The sequence below is a fragment of the Phocoena sinus genome, chromosome 5 (assembly GCF_008692025.1).
Source record: "Phocoena sinus isolate mPhoSin1 chromosome 5, mPhoSin1.pri, whole genome shotgun sequence".
NCBI lineage: Eukaryota > Metazoa > Chordata > Mammalia > Artiodactyla > Phocoenidae > Phocoena > Phocoena sinus.
This window is the reverse complement of record NC_045767.1, coordinates 48200903-48218102: the sequence shown is the minus strand read 5'-3', so window position 1 is coordinate 48218102 and position 17200 is coordinate 48200903. Positions and strand designations below refer to the sequence as shown.

At 34.6% G+C, this 17200-nt stretch overlaps 1 protein-coding gene across 1 annotated transcript in view; it reads right to left on the bottom strand.

Moving 5' to 3' along the window:
• The window catches only part of SLIT2 (slit guidance ligand 2), a 123152-nt gene extending 106645 nt beyond the window's left edge, over window positions 1-16507 (bottom strand). Inside the window, 2 exon segments of the mRNA XM_032633268.1 lie at window positions 14291-14429; window positions 16425-16507. Coding sequence (XP_032489159.1) covers window positions 14291-14429; window positions 16425-16491 — 206 coding nt within the window. The 5' untranslated portion in view covers window positions 16492-16507.
• Between the last annotated feature and the right edge of the window lie 693 nt (window positions 16508-17200).

Sequence of the window (17200 nt, the reverse complement as noted above, 5' to 3'; positions counted from 1 at the left end):
CTAGGTCTCTAGGATAAATAATTTCTGTGTTTCATTACAAGAACCTCATAATATATTTGACAAACTACAAACAACACACATCTCAAATGTTGCCCTTCCTCCTAAAACAAGAGGGGGGACTATTAAAACCAGATTATAAAAAGTAAGGAGGAAAAATATTAGAGTTTTCAGGTGAAGGTTAAAAAAAAAAGGAAGGGTAAGCTGGGACAAAGTGAGAGAGTAGCATTGACATATATATATACACTACCAAATGTAAAATAGATAGCAAATGAGAAGCAGCCCCATAGCACAGGGAGATCAGCTCGGTGCTTTGTGACCACCTAGAGGGGTGGGATAGGGAGGGTGGGAGGGAGATGCAAGAGGGAGGGGATATGGGGATATATGTATACGTATATCTGATTCACTTTGTTATACAGCAGAAACTAACACACCATTGTAAAGCAATTATACTCCAATAAAGATGTTAAAAAAAATTATATACCTAATAACACAGCTTCAAAATATAAGAAGCAAACATTGGAAAAAAGTATAAGAGACATCCACAATCATAAAAACAAACAAACAAACAAACAAACAAACAAAAAATTCCAGGGTTAGAAAAAGAGATAGTGTAATGGCTGAGATATATTTGTTTGCTGTAGATAAAATCCACCATAATTAAGAGCCTTCCAAATGCTAGCCCTTCATAAAAAAAAAAATTAATATTTTAAATTTCAAAGTAAAAATAGATTTAGAAAACTGAGTAAGAGAGGGAGAAAATTTTATAAACCCCATATGATAAAGGAAGACTTTTTCATATAAAAGGAGTCAGAACCTTTTTCTCCACGGAATGTATACGAACAATTCCAAAACATTTCATCGCTGTGTGTACGTATATCTCAAAGCAATCTGCTGCTACACGTCATCAAAACAAGAAGGAAATTTTAGTTTGAAGTTCAATTTTAGTTAGAAGACAGTTTTCTAACTGTTCCAATCAAAAAATTCACAAGTATGTTTAACCAATAAAAAGAACTTTTTCCTCCCACTCCCATATATCTTTTTCTCTTGTTCTCTACTGCTTTTTTTTTTTAAAAGAAATATATGTCTTCACACTTTTAGAGTTCCTAAAGAATGAACAGCTACCAATATACGTCACTTTTCTGGTGCCTATTTCAAAGATGGTAGAAAACGGGAAATTATCAGTAAATCTCTCTGCTGTAATACTGTGGACACTTAAAACCTGGAAATTATGTGCAGGTATAGCTGGGCTCTGTGGCATATAAATACTTTACCATGGTTATCAATTAGCAGATCTTACATCAGGAAAGTATACAACATACAGTGTAATTGGGTAGTTAAATATTCCAACTAGTTCTGAAGATATTTACACTATATTAAACAACATTAGTTTATTTTAAATGACACTTTCGACTCACTAGCTTTCAATACTCAGGCATTCGTTTCAATATTTTTCAAATTAAATTATCTTGATAAACTATAAAAAATAACATCCACATGCCAAAGCTGAAATAGCTCTCCCAAGAGGTATTTATGTTTTGTATATGTATCGACATAAAGATAAAAAGTGGAGTTTAGTGATTAAAAGTATGAGCTTTATACAGACTTGGATTAAATTCAGAATCTGCCACTGATTAGCTCTGCGGACCTTGCAAAAGTTACTGTTTGTTTCTCTGTGTCTCAGTTTCTCTTTCTGAAAAATGAGAAAATAAAACCTACTATAAGCGTTTTGGTAAAAATTATGAGATGTAAAGAAACATATATGGTATGTTTTTTCCTGCTCAAAAAATAGTGGAAAAAATTAAAATGAGGATATATATGTGTATATATGTAACATATAATATATGGCATTATATAATATAATGTCTATAGCATGTATTAGTCACACATATACACACAGATTATAGAAAGGAATAAATCTGACACATGACTTGATCTCTAATGTGAAATAAACATTTATGGTTCCAAAACACATTTTGAAACAAATTAGCAAAACAGTTTTGCAGAGAACTCCCAACTGTCTATTAAACACATACACTCAAGCATCATTCACATGCATGGAGGCTGAAAAAAAAATACAAATGGTTGCTATTTCCATGATCAACATGATTAAAATAGAGCACTTACTCTAATTTGAAAACTGAGAAACTCAAAAAAAGTTTTTACACCACCAGTAAAGTATGAGTTTGGATTGAGTGTTCCTGTAACATACAGCCCAGATGCTGATTATACATGGCAATAAAACTGACAGTTCTTTGCATTTTCCCCATCTGCTTTTAACGTAAATGGCAAAAACAGCTGCCAAAGAACAGAACAGATTTAATGGGGTGAAGGCTGGAGCTGCAGAATGACTTTAGTTTTTGTGTCATGGACTGCTGAGTGTAGCCAAATATTCTCATCATAGGTAACACCAGTCCTGCATTTGTAAAGGAGGAAGCAGCGATATTACTTTGACATCAGGGATCCTCTTGCCTATTACATAATAATTCTAAAGTAAGTACTTTATATTTTTGGAATATTACTTCTAACTTGACCAGTAAATGCATGCCATTGAAATCCTTCAGATGTCTCTACATAAAATGACCCAAGATTATCTTAGACTAGAATATTATTGCTGTTATGTAATTGCGATTTCCAGGACTTTTTAAGTTTAACAAATATTTTTAACAGCTGAGTGAATATTGGCCTCTAGAGAGACATACTTTGCATATAGCTAGCATTTTTGCCTTAAGACTCTGTCCATCCTAATTGATTATCAGCGATCCCTATGTTGGGATGACTTGTTCCTGAAAATTGTCCACTTCCTTAATCTTATTTTATTTCTTGTGATGTCATTCTGGGGACATTTCCCTCAGTGCAAATTCAATTGATGTTTTCATAATAAAAATAATTCTTTTTCCATTTGGTCTTTAAGCATTTAAAGCAAAACAAAAATGTGTGTGTGTGAGTTCCTATTGACCTCATATTTCAGGCAATGAACTTCTGAATGAGTGTTAAAATTTTTATGTATATATTTATATGGACACACTCAAGTGCAAAAAAAAGTACATTCAATACACAGAATCACATAATTTAGATTTAGAGGGAAAAATGGGCTAAGACACATGGCTCGCCGATTTCAGGGGCACAGAGTACAGATTCATAATGTCAGTAACACTCAGTTTTCATAATTTTTCTTTTACAGTCCAAGAAAGACAAATGGAAGTTTTGCTGCTTTGTTTTTCATTATAACTAAAACCTCTTGGACGCTTAATATGAGTTAGGCACTGAGCTAAGTCCCCCATTTGGTAATAATTTTAGTTTTAAAAACATTATGCAAATTACCTTTATACATCATTTGTTTAACAGTATTACTCAGTGAATAGGTAGCAACTAGCCTTCTCCCCGATGCCTGTACTGAGTTATTGTCCAAGTCATCCATCATTTTCCCCCTAAAGTTCAGATAACACTGTGATCACTAGTAGAATTTGAACCAAACAAATTTTCAACTTACTCTTTCTGGCTGATTTTACAACCATAAATCAATAACTTAATTCTTTAAAAAAGTGACAATTTCATTCACATGAGAATGAATACTACTTTGTGCCCCAGCTGTCTTCATTTCTATGTTAAAGTCTACATAGGTCTTATTTACATCTGATGGGTCTCCATTTCTTTCCTGTAGAAGTGTTCAGTGACTCAACCACAACAGCACTTGGGTCATTTCTTGGAATAACTTCTCATAGTATCTGCTGCTAAGCCTGTCTTTATCATGCCTTATGTAACTGTTTGTATCACAAGTGGATTCTCTACTCCATGTTAGAGTGATTTTTCTAACAAATCAAATCATACTACTACACTGCTCAAAATTTCCCCTTGTATCCTGTTAACATCAGGACAGTGACTCTTCAAGATTAGGCTTGTACTTTATGTTCTAACAACTGAAACTGTTTTAATTTCTCAAAGACACATAACTCTTTCACTTTTCTCGGGCTTTGCACGTGCTCTTTCCACTGTCTAGAAAGCCCACAATTTCTCTGCCTTCAAAACACATCCTCATACCCCAAGATTCTTTTAGTCTCCCAGGGAAATCAAGATATTCCCTTCTCTGTGCATATGTATTTCTCCATGCATATGTATTTTATTACTTATCATATAGCTTTTAAAATTTCTGTGTGTGTAAAGCTTCAATTCTCTGCATTGTAAACATTTTGAAAGCTGGAACTGTGACCTCTCATCCATAATGCCTGATGCAGAGTAGGCACTCAAAAATATTTGTTGACTATGTAGTACATGAAAAAAATGTTACTTTTCCACATGCCATTGTCTGCTGCAATAACGTTCATCAGACTCCTTGGGATTTTTAAGAGAAACCAGTTGGAGCATCTGCTTTGCCTTACCACTCTAGTCATTTTAAGATTTCTTTTTCACCAATTTATTTATAATTTTACCATACTTATTTTCACATCTTAACTAATATTACAAAAGTTTGACTCATTCTTCTATATGTTTCTCTTATGAAAGGCACTGTGGTTTTCTCCTGAAATGATCAAACAACAACAAAAGCATATAAAGGGTGCGTGTGTGTATACGTATATATAACATACACATTATACATATGAATTTTTGTGAAATTAGGTACAAATATGAAAAAAAATCAATATATTGAAAAGGCAACCAAGAGAATGGGAGAAAATATTTGCAAATCATATATCTGATAGAGGGTTAATAACCTAAATATGTAGAGAACTCATACAACTCAATAGCAAAAAAGCAAATAATCAAAATAATAAATGAAGAAAGGAACTAAATAGATATTTTCCCAAAGAAAACATACAAATCAAGAGTAGGTACATGAAGAGGTGCTCGACATCACTAATCATCGGAGAAACGCAAATGAAGAACACAATGAGATATCACACCAATCAGGATGGTTATTATCAAAAAGATAAGAGATAAATGCTGGCAAATATGTGGAAAAAAGGGACTCTTTACACACTGTTGGCAGGAATGTAAATTGGTACGACCATTATGGAAAACAGTATGTGGTTCCAGTAAAACTGATATTGAACTACCATATGCTCTAGCAATCCCACTCCTGGGTTTATACCTGAAGGAATTGAAATCACTATCTTGAAGAGGTATCTGAATCTCCATGTTTACTGCAGCTTTATTCACAATAGTCAAGATATGGAAACAATCTAAATGTCCTACAACAGATGAATGGATAAAGAAATTGTGGTATATATACAATGGAATATTATACAGCCATAAAAGGAAGGAAATCCTGTCATTTGTGACAACATGGATGAACCTGGAAGGCATATGCTAAGTGAAATAAGCCAAACAGGTAAATACAAACAATGTATGCTATCATTTACATGCAGAATCAAAAAAGAAAAATCTGATTTCATAAAAACAGAATAGAACAGTGGTCGCAGAGGTTGGTGGCTGGGAAGATGAAGGTCAAAAGGTATAAATTTTTAGTTATAAGAAGAATAAGTTCTGATGCTCAAATGTACGGCACAGTGACTACAGTTAATAATATATTTCAAATATTATATACTTGAAAATTGTGGAGAGTAGAACTTAAGCATTCTTACCACACACAAAAAAAGAGTTAACTATTTGAGGTGATGAATGTGTTAATTATCTTGATCTTGGTAATCATTTCACAATGAATAAGTGTATCAAATCATCATGTTGTACCCTTTAAATATATACAACTGTATTTGTCAATTATTCCTCAGTAAAATTGGAAAAAAGGAAGTAAATTGAGGGAAATAAGAGCAAATAATTTTCTTTTCATGAACCCACACTCTTAATAAAAATGAATTCTCTTTACAAAGATGATTATCCTATGATTTCATTCAATAGGAATTAAAGATTGTTCAAGATATGCATATAAAATTGAGAATTTTGCCAAAATAAAGATGAAAATGCTCCAATGATTATTAGTGAACTCAATAATGGTCTATGGAACTACAGGTTTAGTTTAGTTTTAAATGTATTTTACCTAATTTATCTTATACTATTTTGCTGTGGAACTATCAAAATTGCTGTAGGGATTACACTAAGCACGGCTACTGATGACTAAGAATTAAGTGAGATGTTTGTTGTGAGGAAACTCGGTGGTGATCTTAGTTTGTATACTGAACAATGAATTGGCTTTCTGCATTCTGTAAGAAGCTAAATTATTATGTCTTTTTCTAAGCTCCTAACTTATGATGAAATCATGATGTGAAAACTTCAGAGATATTTTATCAATATTGTCTAAATAGTAAAGTCGAGGTAATTTACATGTGCTATAAAAATTAGTCAAACTGTTATGTTATATTTATTTTTAAAATTTATTTTCAAAATTTGGGCATAATTAAAAGAAAACGAACCAATTACACAGCATGACAGCTGTACTATTAGCTGAGATATTCCTGAGTGCATGTTAAATAGTCAAAAAGTCATGCTTGACATCATGAGTACCTGTAACTTTCCTAATAAGCTAGTATAGAATAGGTTATTTAAAAACAAGTTGATCAAATCTAATTTACATATCCCTACCAACAGAAACTTTGAAATATGCAGATTCAAAATTTGGCAAGTATTATTTAATAGAAATAAGGATGCCCCTTTTGGAAGGGGCAAATGCAGAAATAGCATGCAAAAGGGTTAAACACAGGAAGAGTGCCTCAACAGACACGGAGGACAAAGATATATTTTTAAAATTATATTCAGTATCATAAATGCAGTTTGTAATCAGAGCATTCAAGAATCATTCTCACTTTCATTTCTTTATAATTATGCATGCAAATGATCCAGAGTAAACAAAAGGGAAAAAAATGTACTCCTAACTTCATATCCAACCTCTAATACTGTGAATCTCTTTGAAATAGGCTTCTTTACTACTAGCAGAGTAAAAGCAGTCCAATAAGTTTATACGACAAAGTGAGTTCCCTTTCCATTTTACCTATTTGAATAGCACATCCAAAACAAATACTATAACTTCTGAAAATTTGCAATACATCTTAGAAAACAGAGACAGCCCTCATAAGACCCGGCCTAAGAACTTTGCTACCATACTTTCCTTTCCCGAAATTTGAACGCTTCCTTATCTTCTCTCAGACAAATAAAAGGAAGAATTGTATGGCTCCCAGCTTTGGAGCCCCGAAAAATGCAACCAAGATTAAAAGCAGTAAGACCTAAGAGTGAACAAGACATACTAAATTGTTCAACCTATGTTTTTACTAACTGTTCTCCGTGATTTATGGAATTTCTGTATAATGGTTTGGACAGGTGCTATGCCACAGAAAATCTATAACTGGATTGAAGAGAACTAAATGTCTACTTTACAGCAATCTATCACAACACATTCAAAGTATTACACCTCAAGACAAGATTTAAGAAATTAATTCTGAGGATTTGATATACAGAGAATCAATTTGCTATTAATGATTTTGTTGCCATGGGTCAGGCCTTGTATAGACTTGCCTAAGGCATTCCATGTGTATGAAAACAAGGTACCCAACCAACAGTGTTCAAAGCAGCCAAGTGCTGGAAAGATTCCAGGGCAGCAACAACTTCTTTCTTCTAAACCTAATTTTACCTGATATTACACATTCTATTTCCCCCCATCTATCTTCATTAGTCCATACTCCTTTGTCACATTTCCTTTTACTAGGAAGAATGGAGGCTTGGAGGCTCTCCTGATTGTATGTCCCAGACCCCCCACTCCAGTACTGTTCTTCTCCCTGCCCACACTGTGCTAAGTTTTGGGACAAAAATGGTGAGGGAAAAAAGACATGATCCTGCCCTCATTAAGCTTGCAGTCTAATAGGGTAGTTTGACATTAACCAGAATATCAAATTAAGCTGTGATAACTTCTATGTAGACAAAATCTAGGGAGATATGAAATTACTTAATAGAGACTAGGAAAGAAGACAACAGTTGTAGATATAAAGTCATACGAAACAGTTCTTAGTTTTGTAAACATTCCTATACCTTCATGCCTTGTCTTTCTCTATGCTCCTTCTATGTTCCCTTCACATGTAAGTTTCTTAAAGTGTCCTGTTTTTCTGATATCTACCTCTCTTCATTTTTTTTCAATCATCCCTTTTATAATATCCCAACAAGCTAAGCCACATCTATCTTTCTTTTGCAGCTGGATGGAAGATGGAAAACAGGCTTTGGAGTCAAATAAATCTACGACTGAGGCCAGTTTAGTCACTTCATAATTGAAGAGTTGTTTTTTTACAAGATTTCTTAACTTTTTTGAGCCTGGTCTTTTTTTAAATAGCAAAATGAAGTTGTCAACTTTTGAGGGATTTGAGGTAAACGTCTATAGGCTTTGTTACAGAGAAAATGTGACCTTAGAGAAAGATGTCTAAGATGTCTGTAAAAAGATTGAATTAATTATTACATCTAAGGAAGGAGGGTAACTATTAGATACTGGCTTGGTCAACCTAGAGCAGAAAAAAGTTGCTCTCAGATGCATGTAGAGAGTAGAATCCAAGCCAGGACAGGAAGCAGGGAATTTAACAAAGTAATTTTTAGTTAGCCCATTTTAGCTCATTTCATTAAGCATTCTATTCATAACTTTTTTTCATTAAAATTTCTCTTATTGATTTTATGCTTAAAAAGCATCATTTCATTTTTCTATGGGAAGAGAATGGACTGCTCCTTCAGATTTTTTTTTTTATCGTGCTTAATGTAACTCCACCCTTTCAGAGATAAATCTGCTTTAAATGTTTAATTTTTACATTATCCATTCATTCAATAAATATTTATCTTATATTTATCAAGGGCCTACTATGTGCCAGGAACTAGATTTGTTGCTGGGTGTTCAGTGGTGATTAGAACAGAAGCAGTTCCTGTCTTCATAGAGCTGCTTTAGTAGTGAAGACAAACACACAACACAAATATATATATATATATATATATATATATATACATATATATACATATACATATATGGATATATAGTTACAAAATGTAATAATTAAGTGCAGTCAAAATCAGATTCCTAGTCTGCAAATGGGAGGACAGATCCTGGACCATGGTAAAATCATCAGGATAATGAGGCCTCTTGGAGAAATAAAACCAACCTTTATCTAACACATGCCTCTGCATTAGTTTTCCTATTTTATTTAAATTGCACAAATACACCCATCAAAGGTCAATGAGAAGATCAAATGCTACAATATGTGTATAGTACCCACACTGCAGCATTAGATAAATGCTAGTCTCTTTTCTATTCCTTCTTCTCCAATTATTTCAATTCTGACTTTAAAGGAATAGTTCCCTTCTATATCTTAACAAATTTAAGCACATACCACAAGTGTGAAGTTATAGTTGCAAGCACAAATCAGATAAAAGGAAAGGGTGAGGCAAGTTTTTCTACCCAGATTTACAGGCAGTTGATCACTGCTACATATCATACATACATACTTTCTTTTTGTCACAATATGAGATAGTTACAGGAATAAAGACACACTAAACAGTAGGAAGTCAACTCAACATTACTGAATGAAATGTCTGATAATTTTCAATAAAGAAATTCTACTAATAATTTACTGGTAAAATCCAATTTTAAAACATCATATGAAAAATATGAAGGGAGTTTATAATGTTCAGTTCATCATGTATTAAAAATATAGAATGTATAAAAATTTTTAAAGATGTTGCTAACTTTATTTCTACACTTTATGAATCTTACTGATTCTTTTTTTTTTTTTTTTTTTTTTTTTTTACGGTATGCAGGCCTCTCACTGCTGTGGCCTCTCCTGTAGTAGAGCACAGGCTCCGGACGCACAGGCCCAGAAGCCATGGCTCACGGGCCCAGCTGCTCCGTGGCATGTGGGATCCTCCCAGACCGGGGCACAAACCCATGTCCCCTGCAGGCTGACTCTCAACCACTGCGTCACCCTTACTGATTCTTTAATAAAAAAGTAAAAGAGCAATAAAAGAAGTGAGTCACTAAGCTAGTAAGTTGTGCCACTATAATGAATGGTAATGGGTGTATTTTGTTGGAGTTGAAGATCAATATGATTTATTACCAGATGCTCTACTGATAAAGCTGATAATGTAATAATCAGAGAAGTAAAATTCACCTAGAGCTTCACATATGTTTTCATCTCTACTTATGAATTTATTATAGCTTTGCCTGATAAACCACCACCTCAACACAGACAAACTCATTGGGACATATTAGTTAGTCTAACTTTTATGCTACTAAATTCCACCATCATACAAAATGTAAGAAAAGCTCTGTGACAAAAAATAAAATAGACTATATGAGATAAACCATTTGTAATGTTTCATATTCCTTTCAGTCTGTTATGTCTACAACTCACTCCTCTTTTGTCAACCAGTAACAGCATTTTTGTCTCCTTTTCTATCATCAGGATTTGATCAATCCCCTCCTGGGCCCAGAACAATCTTGCTTCCACATATATCTTATCTAACTCTCACACTCTCATGTCTCTCTAAACCTATTCTTCCTCTCTGACTTTCTAATGACTGCAGGTTTCTGCACCTTAAAATAAACCCATCTGTCCTTTATCATTGCAACGTCTTCTTTAAAAAATCCTTTCTCAGCTAAACTCTTCAAACTACTCCATATCTGCTCTCTCCAATATTCATCACCTCTGACCTTTCTTAACACTCTGAAGAGCAGCTTACTTACCTATCACTCTATCTTGAATCCTTCAAGAACAATATGCTGGTCAAATTGTAAGACCTGTTCTCAGATCTCCTCTTGGTTCATCGCCCGGAGTTATCTGACTCGGGAGCTTCATTTTTCCCAGAAGCTCCTTCCTCCCTTACCTATTGTGGCCCTCTGCTGTTTTTGTTTAGTCCCCTCGGGTTCCTCTTCTGTTTTTCTCCTTTCCATTGGCCATCTGATGGCATTAACCATCTACTTTTTTTTTTTTAATAATATTAATTACTCCAAAATCTTTGCCTCAAATCCTGTCTTCTTCCAAACTATCATAGTCTGTATTATTTTAGTGTCTCTAAATATCTTACTGGAACTTCGGTATCTCACAATTTTGCTCACGATCATCTTCCTTCCTAGTTTTGGTCCTGTTCCTCAGCTTCTTATATACAACGCCATAACCACCATCTCCCCAGCCCTCATACTTGAAATTTTGGCATCACCTTTGAGTCCTTTTTCTCATCTCATCAAAGGCCAAATCCTATTAATTCTGCTTCTGTATTAGCTATCATAGCTGCTTCCACATCATCATTCCTACTATTACTTACTAGCTCCTGCTCTCATGACATCTCCCCTCGACCAACATAATAGTCTCCTAAGAAGCCTTAAGCCTGGTTTTCTCTCCTTTTGCCAAACCACTGGTGCAAGCTGTCATATTAATTCTTCTTAGAGATTCAAACTCCTGTGTTCAAATGCATTCCAAAGAAAGATTTAGATCCTTATACTATCAAAGTCCTCCATGAATTAGCTCCAACCTACCTTTTCAACTTTGTTTCCTTAACTCTCTCAGGTACCAAATACCAATCAAATTGAGTTCCTGTGTGGCAGTATCTCGGATTTCCATTCTTATTGCCTATGCTCATAAGGTTCATTACTTCTGAAAGCTCTTTTCTCATCTTTGCAGTTCCATTCACTAATTATCCTTCAAGGCCTACCGCACACGTTACCTCCTACATGAAGGCTTGAGATTGAGGTATCATTCAATGAGTACTATCGTCTAAGCACATGAAGCTCTACATGTGTTAATTCTTTCACTACAAACTGACGACAGTTAGTTCAGATGAGGAGATAATCCCATAGAGGATAAGTAACTTGCATACGGTCGCACAGTTGGTAAATGATAGGTAGACCTCGGGTTCTAACTAAAGCTTTCTGACTCTAGTTAACCACTGCAACTTGTTCTCCACTTTACACCCTCTGTAATAAATACCTTAAACTTACATTTAGGTCTTTAATCCATTTGAGCTTATTTTTGTGTCTGGTGTTAGGGAGTGTTCTAATTTCATTCTTTTACCTGTAGCTGTCCAGTTTTCCCAGCACCACTTATTGAAGAGACCGTCTTTTCTCCATTGTATACTCTTGCCTCCTTTGTCATAGATTAGGAGACCATAGGTGCGTGGGTTTATCTCTGGGCTTTCTATCCTGTTCCATTGATCTATATTTCTGTTTTTGTGTCAGTACCATACTGTCTTGGTTACTGTAGCTTTGTAGTATAGTCTGAAGTCAGGGAGCCTGATTCCTCCAGCTCTGTTTTTCTTTCTCAAGACTGCTTTGGCTATTCGGGGTCTTTTGTTTTTCCATAAAAATTGTAAAATTTTTTGTTCTAATTCTGTAAAAACTGCCATTGGTAATTTGATAGGCAAAGCAGAAATAGAGTCACCGATGTAGAGAACAAACTTACAGTTACCAAGGGGGGAAAGGGGGATGGGATGAATTGGGAGATTGGGATTGACATATATACACTACTATGTATAACTAATGAGAACCTACTGTTTAGCACAGGGAACCCTACTCAGTGATCTGTGGTGACCTAAGTGGGAAGGAAATCTAAAAAAGAGTGGATATATGTATATGTATAACTGATTCACTTTGCTGTACAGCAGAAACTAACACAACATTGTAAAGCAGCTATACTCCAATAAAAATTAATGAAAATAATAAAAACCTTGACCTTTAGTTTTTCCTCTCTTACAACATGTATTACTTTGTACCTCATTTTATAGCTTTTAACTTGCATGTCACTTGATGGAGATCTGTGGAGAATTCATGCTGCCTTTATGTAATAATACGTGTTTACTTAATAAATGCTTGTGCCTGGAGAGATGGATATACTATTTCTCTGTGTGAACAGCTACTATGTCTTTCTACTATCTACTTCATCATATATTACAACTTCTAAGATGAGAGGCCTTATGCAATCTGTGGCTTTAGAATTAGATGGAGATGTTGTTTTTGAAGCATTATTTTCCATGATGCCTCAACATGCACCTCTTACTCTAATTAGGCTCAACTGTGCAATCCCTAAAACAAAATGTTCACTGCCACCTCTGCCCTTTGTCCCCAATGTTTCTCTTTCACAGAATATCTCTTGCCTCTTCCCAAGCCCTATATTATTCTTCTTTCAAGGTTCAGCTAAAAAATACAAATGTCTTTTATGGCCAAGGTAGTGTTTCATCAATTAAAAATTTGATGAGAATAATATTATTATGTGCATACATATATTCTTTGTCTGTGTCAAGTACTGCATCTCTCTAAGTACACTTTTAAGCACATATTAAATATTTTAAAATAATGTTAGTGGGTCTTATGAATTAAGATTATTCTCATATAAGATAAATTAGGGCAGTTAACAGTCAAAAAAATAATGAATAGTTCTTGAAAATAACTTATTTTTTTTGGTGCCTACTATGAAGGCCTATCTAAAGAAGTTGATTGTACTTTATTATTTCAACCAAATATGTCCCAAAATATTTATTTAATTCAAATTTAGAATTAACTTCTAAAACAATATATGGTAGGCTGGGTGGTTAAGAGGTGCTTTCTTCATTAATAGATATTAAGGTAAAGATTTTTCCTAATGCTCACTTCCCAAGATGGTAAAAGTAGTCCACTTTACATCTTATGTGACCTTGTTTTAGCCACATGACTTATATTTGGCTAGGACACAGAAATGAATCCAGCAGCTGCATACAAAATAGGTATGAAATATTTTGTTGAGAGAATTTAATTTTTGATGGAGGTAGCCATTGGCTCAAATAAGCTAAAATGCTCACTAATTTAAAAATCTTATACATTTTGACTTGATAATATTATCTTTTTTATCCTTTGTGGTGGACTATACAACGGTTCAAACAAAACAGTGAAACTGTGTTTTAAAACGTGTTGTCTTGAGAAGGCAGACATCGTCTAGTTATCTTGTTTCTATGATTTATTACCCCAGCCTTGTTTTTCTTTTATTTTCCACCACTCCAAGCTAGAAATGGGCAGAAGCAGATCTCCAGAACCAAATGGATAAATGAGGTACTCATACTCTTATTTTTCCTAAAGCACCTAATAACACCTTCTGAAGAAAACTGAAAGTATTATTTTTCCTTGAAATGCATTCCTTTTAATTCTACCTGTGTTGAAAAAAAGAGAAAGAAAAATCCTAGCCACTTCAATAAGATATTTAGCTAAACAGAGTCAAGGTCAATACAATTCTGAAAGAAACATTTGTCTAAGCTAATGGATCAGTTTGGCCTTTGACAAACCCAGAATCTCCTAAAGAAAGTCATGGCTTGGGTTATTGAGGAGGTGGGGGGATATGAGGGAATTCAGGGAACATACATTTCCGTGATAGTCTCTGGCAGATTTGTGGGGATCTCAGTGAGACCTTTCCCACGGCAGTCTACGATATTGTTGCTACAGGTACAAGCAGCTGGACAATGCAAAACACTGCAAGACGGCGCCATAAATGATTGGTGACCTGAAAAAGAAACAAACGGAAGTTATAGTTTTTCCTCCTCAATCTCATCATTGTGAGACACACAAACTTAGCTAAAATAACAAAGCACGTTATTAAACAGAAATGCATTTCTCTAAATACCTGATTATAAAATGATACTATATTTCTACAATATATTTTAGGAAGCATGCATGTATGTTTTGGGGTCAGTACCAATAAAGCAAATGAGATTTTTAAAACTAATTACAAAAATGATAATTTTTAAAATTTGAAAGATTTGTGAGAGAGGTTAAATTCTGATTTGAAACTAGAATTCTATTCAAATTTATTATGAGTTCCAAAAAAAGCAGCAACTTCAGACTAATCTATATTTCATTTCTAATAAGCTTAGATAGAGCATGGTCTTTATTGAATTTAAGTAGCTTAACTTACTTTAACTCAAAGAAGGAAAGGAAAACAGTAAAACTTCCCTCTCGGTAGACATAACTGTCTAAATAAGTAATCATGTGCCAATAAGTGTGGGGGAAATAGATTATGCTAAGTTTGATTTCTGGGTAGGTTCAAAGTTACCGCTTTTTTTGAAGTTGTAATAATTTGTATCAGGTCATTCTGTTATTTGTAATCTAGATGATTCCTTTTTTGACTTTGTATGGCTTAAAATTTTAGGCTAGTTACCCAGAGGTATATATTTTACTAGTCAGTATTGAAATTTTACTGTTCAAATGGTGAACAACAGGCTGTCAGGCATTTTGTACCAAATAGGCATCTGCAAACGCTGGGTTTGTCCCTGCAGCAGGGCCAGACCTCTCTGCCCTGCAGAGAAAGGGCCCGAGTGGTGGTGATACCCGGGGAGGAAGCTACAGGCTAATTACTAACCAGGTCCCTCTCAACAAGTTCTCACACTTTACAAAAATAGTCTCAGTCTAAACAAGAAACATGAACTTGCCTTCTTCCTCATCTAGAAAACAGGAAGGAAAAAAGTGAAAAGAGAAAAAAGTGGTTAGGAACGAATTGTTAGTCATTTCCTTACTTAATTTTTTATAAAGCAATCAGACCTACACTGAGCACATTCCATGACATTATAAGAAAATTTTGTTTGGGTTACAAAAAGCATGAGAAAATACATTAAAAGGTCTAAAGGATAGCAATAAAATAGAATCCTGAACTAGTATGTCTTCTCGCTCTTCCTTTAGGAAACTATTTACGATGCATTACAAATATTTAAAATTTTTGTTTTATTGTTATTTTGAACAGACACTTCTGAAGCAGAAATAATTTATATGGATTGGGAATCAGACTGCCTAGGTTGAGATCCTTGGACTTAACTCTACAACCTTCGACAAGGTTACTTACCATTTCTTTTTCTCAGCATTTTAAACTTTAATGTAATGTTACATTTCTCGACAGATGTTATGAGGGAGGTAAAAATGAGGTAAATATTCGTGAAATACTTAGACTGATGCTTAAGTACAAAGAAAGAACTAACTGAATGTCACCTATTGATACTTTACATAACCGGTGTCTTAGTTTTGTTTTCAGATTTTTGTTACTACAGTTAGTCATTTATCTCTTTTAGGTAGGACTGCATCACATGAAAAGTATTTTGTCACTTTGCAACTACAGTTCTGTTACTTTTTCAATTTCCCAGCCGGGATCCAAGATTAGTTCATCATTTTTGCAATTGTTAACATCAAAATAGAAATAAATTCTTACTTAAAGGTAAAATCATGAGTAGCAAACAGAACTGTAATTGAGGAATTTCTTATCTTTCCCTTGGACTGAAAACTGAAAAATCCTTCATCATAACTTAGGTGAAAGTAATCAGTAATTGCCAACCATGCACAAATGTCTTAGAGCCTATGACATCATCCCTAACACAGAGGATTTCCACAGAGTGATTAGTGCATAACTGCACATTAGTGAGGAACAGTGAAACCTCTGAAGCATGCACCTTACACAGTTCCTTACATCATAGCATACGGGAATATGAAAACAGAAAGGTTCTTTCTCCCTTACCACTGCAGACAAATTCTCGTTTTTGAACCTCAGCTACGTTATGGCCCCTTAGGTGGGATGGCCCCATACATTGAGTGTATAGGCCCACCCGAGGCCTTTGGCGTAGCCAGTCCGAGAGCCAGGCCAGGTGGCAGTCACAATACAGGTTGTTCGAATGGAGTCGACTAAATGAGAGCCAAGAAGTTTAAAGCAAGAAAACAGAAAAGAGTCATTTCAAAACTTGGAAAATTCATTCATAATAACATATAACTTTGTCTCTACCTATAAATAGGTTAAAGCTTAATAAATGCCAATCTAATTATTTTCCTAAAAATTAAACTGGTTTATAACCACAGACTCAAGTCCCTCTTCATCTACCTCTGAGCTAAGTAAGTATACAGAAGCTTGAACATGACCATGAAAATCTTTTGCCTACGTCTATTCAAAGGGACAAAGAGACACAAAGAAGTCCAAGGCAAATTGCTCTGCAGTCCCAACATACTGGCAGCCAGTGGGGGTGGGGTGGAGGAATGGGGAAGTCTGGGCTCAGGCAGGGGTAGGAGGCATGTTAAGAAAAGCTGTGGCTCCCAGTTTGAAATACCAGTTAGTCTTGTCATTATTAGTCTCTGTGGCAACTGCTGGCAAAACTTTTTTAGCAGGTCACTTTCATTTTTTGCTGAACCCGACAGAATTATAATTCAATATAAACCATTTCTTTTCACATCCCTATTCTGATTTCCTTCTTTTTGTTTAATCGCAGTAAAAGGGATTAGCTGCTTTTGGCTCTTGGGGACCTA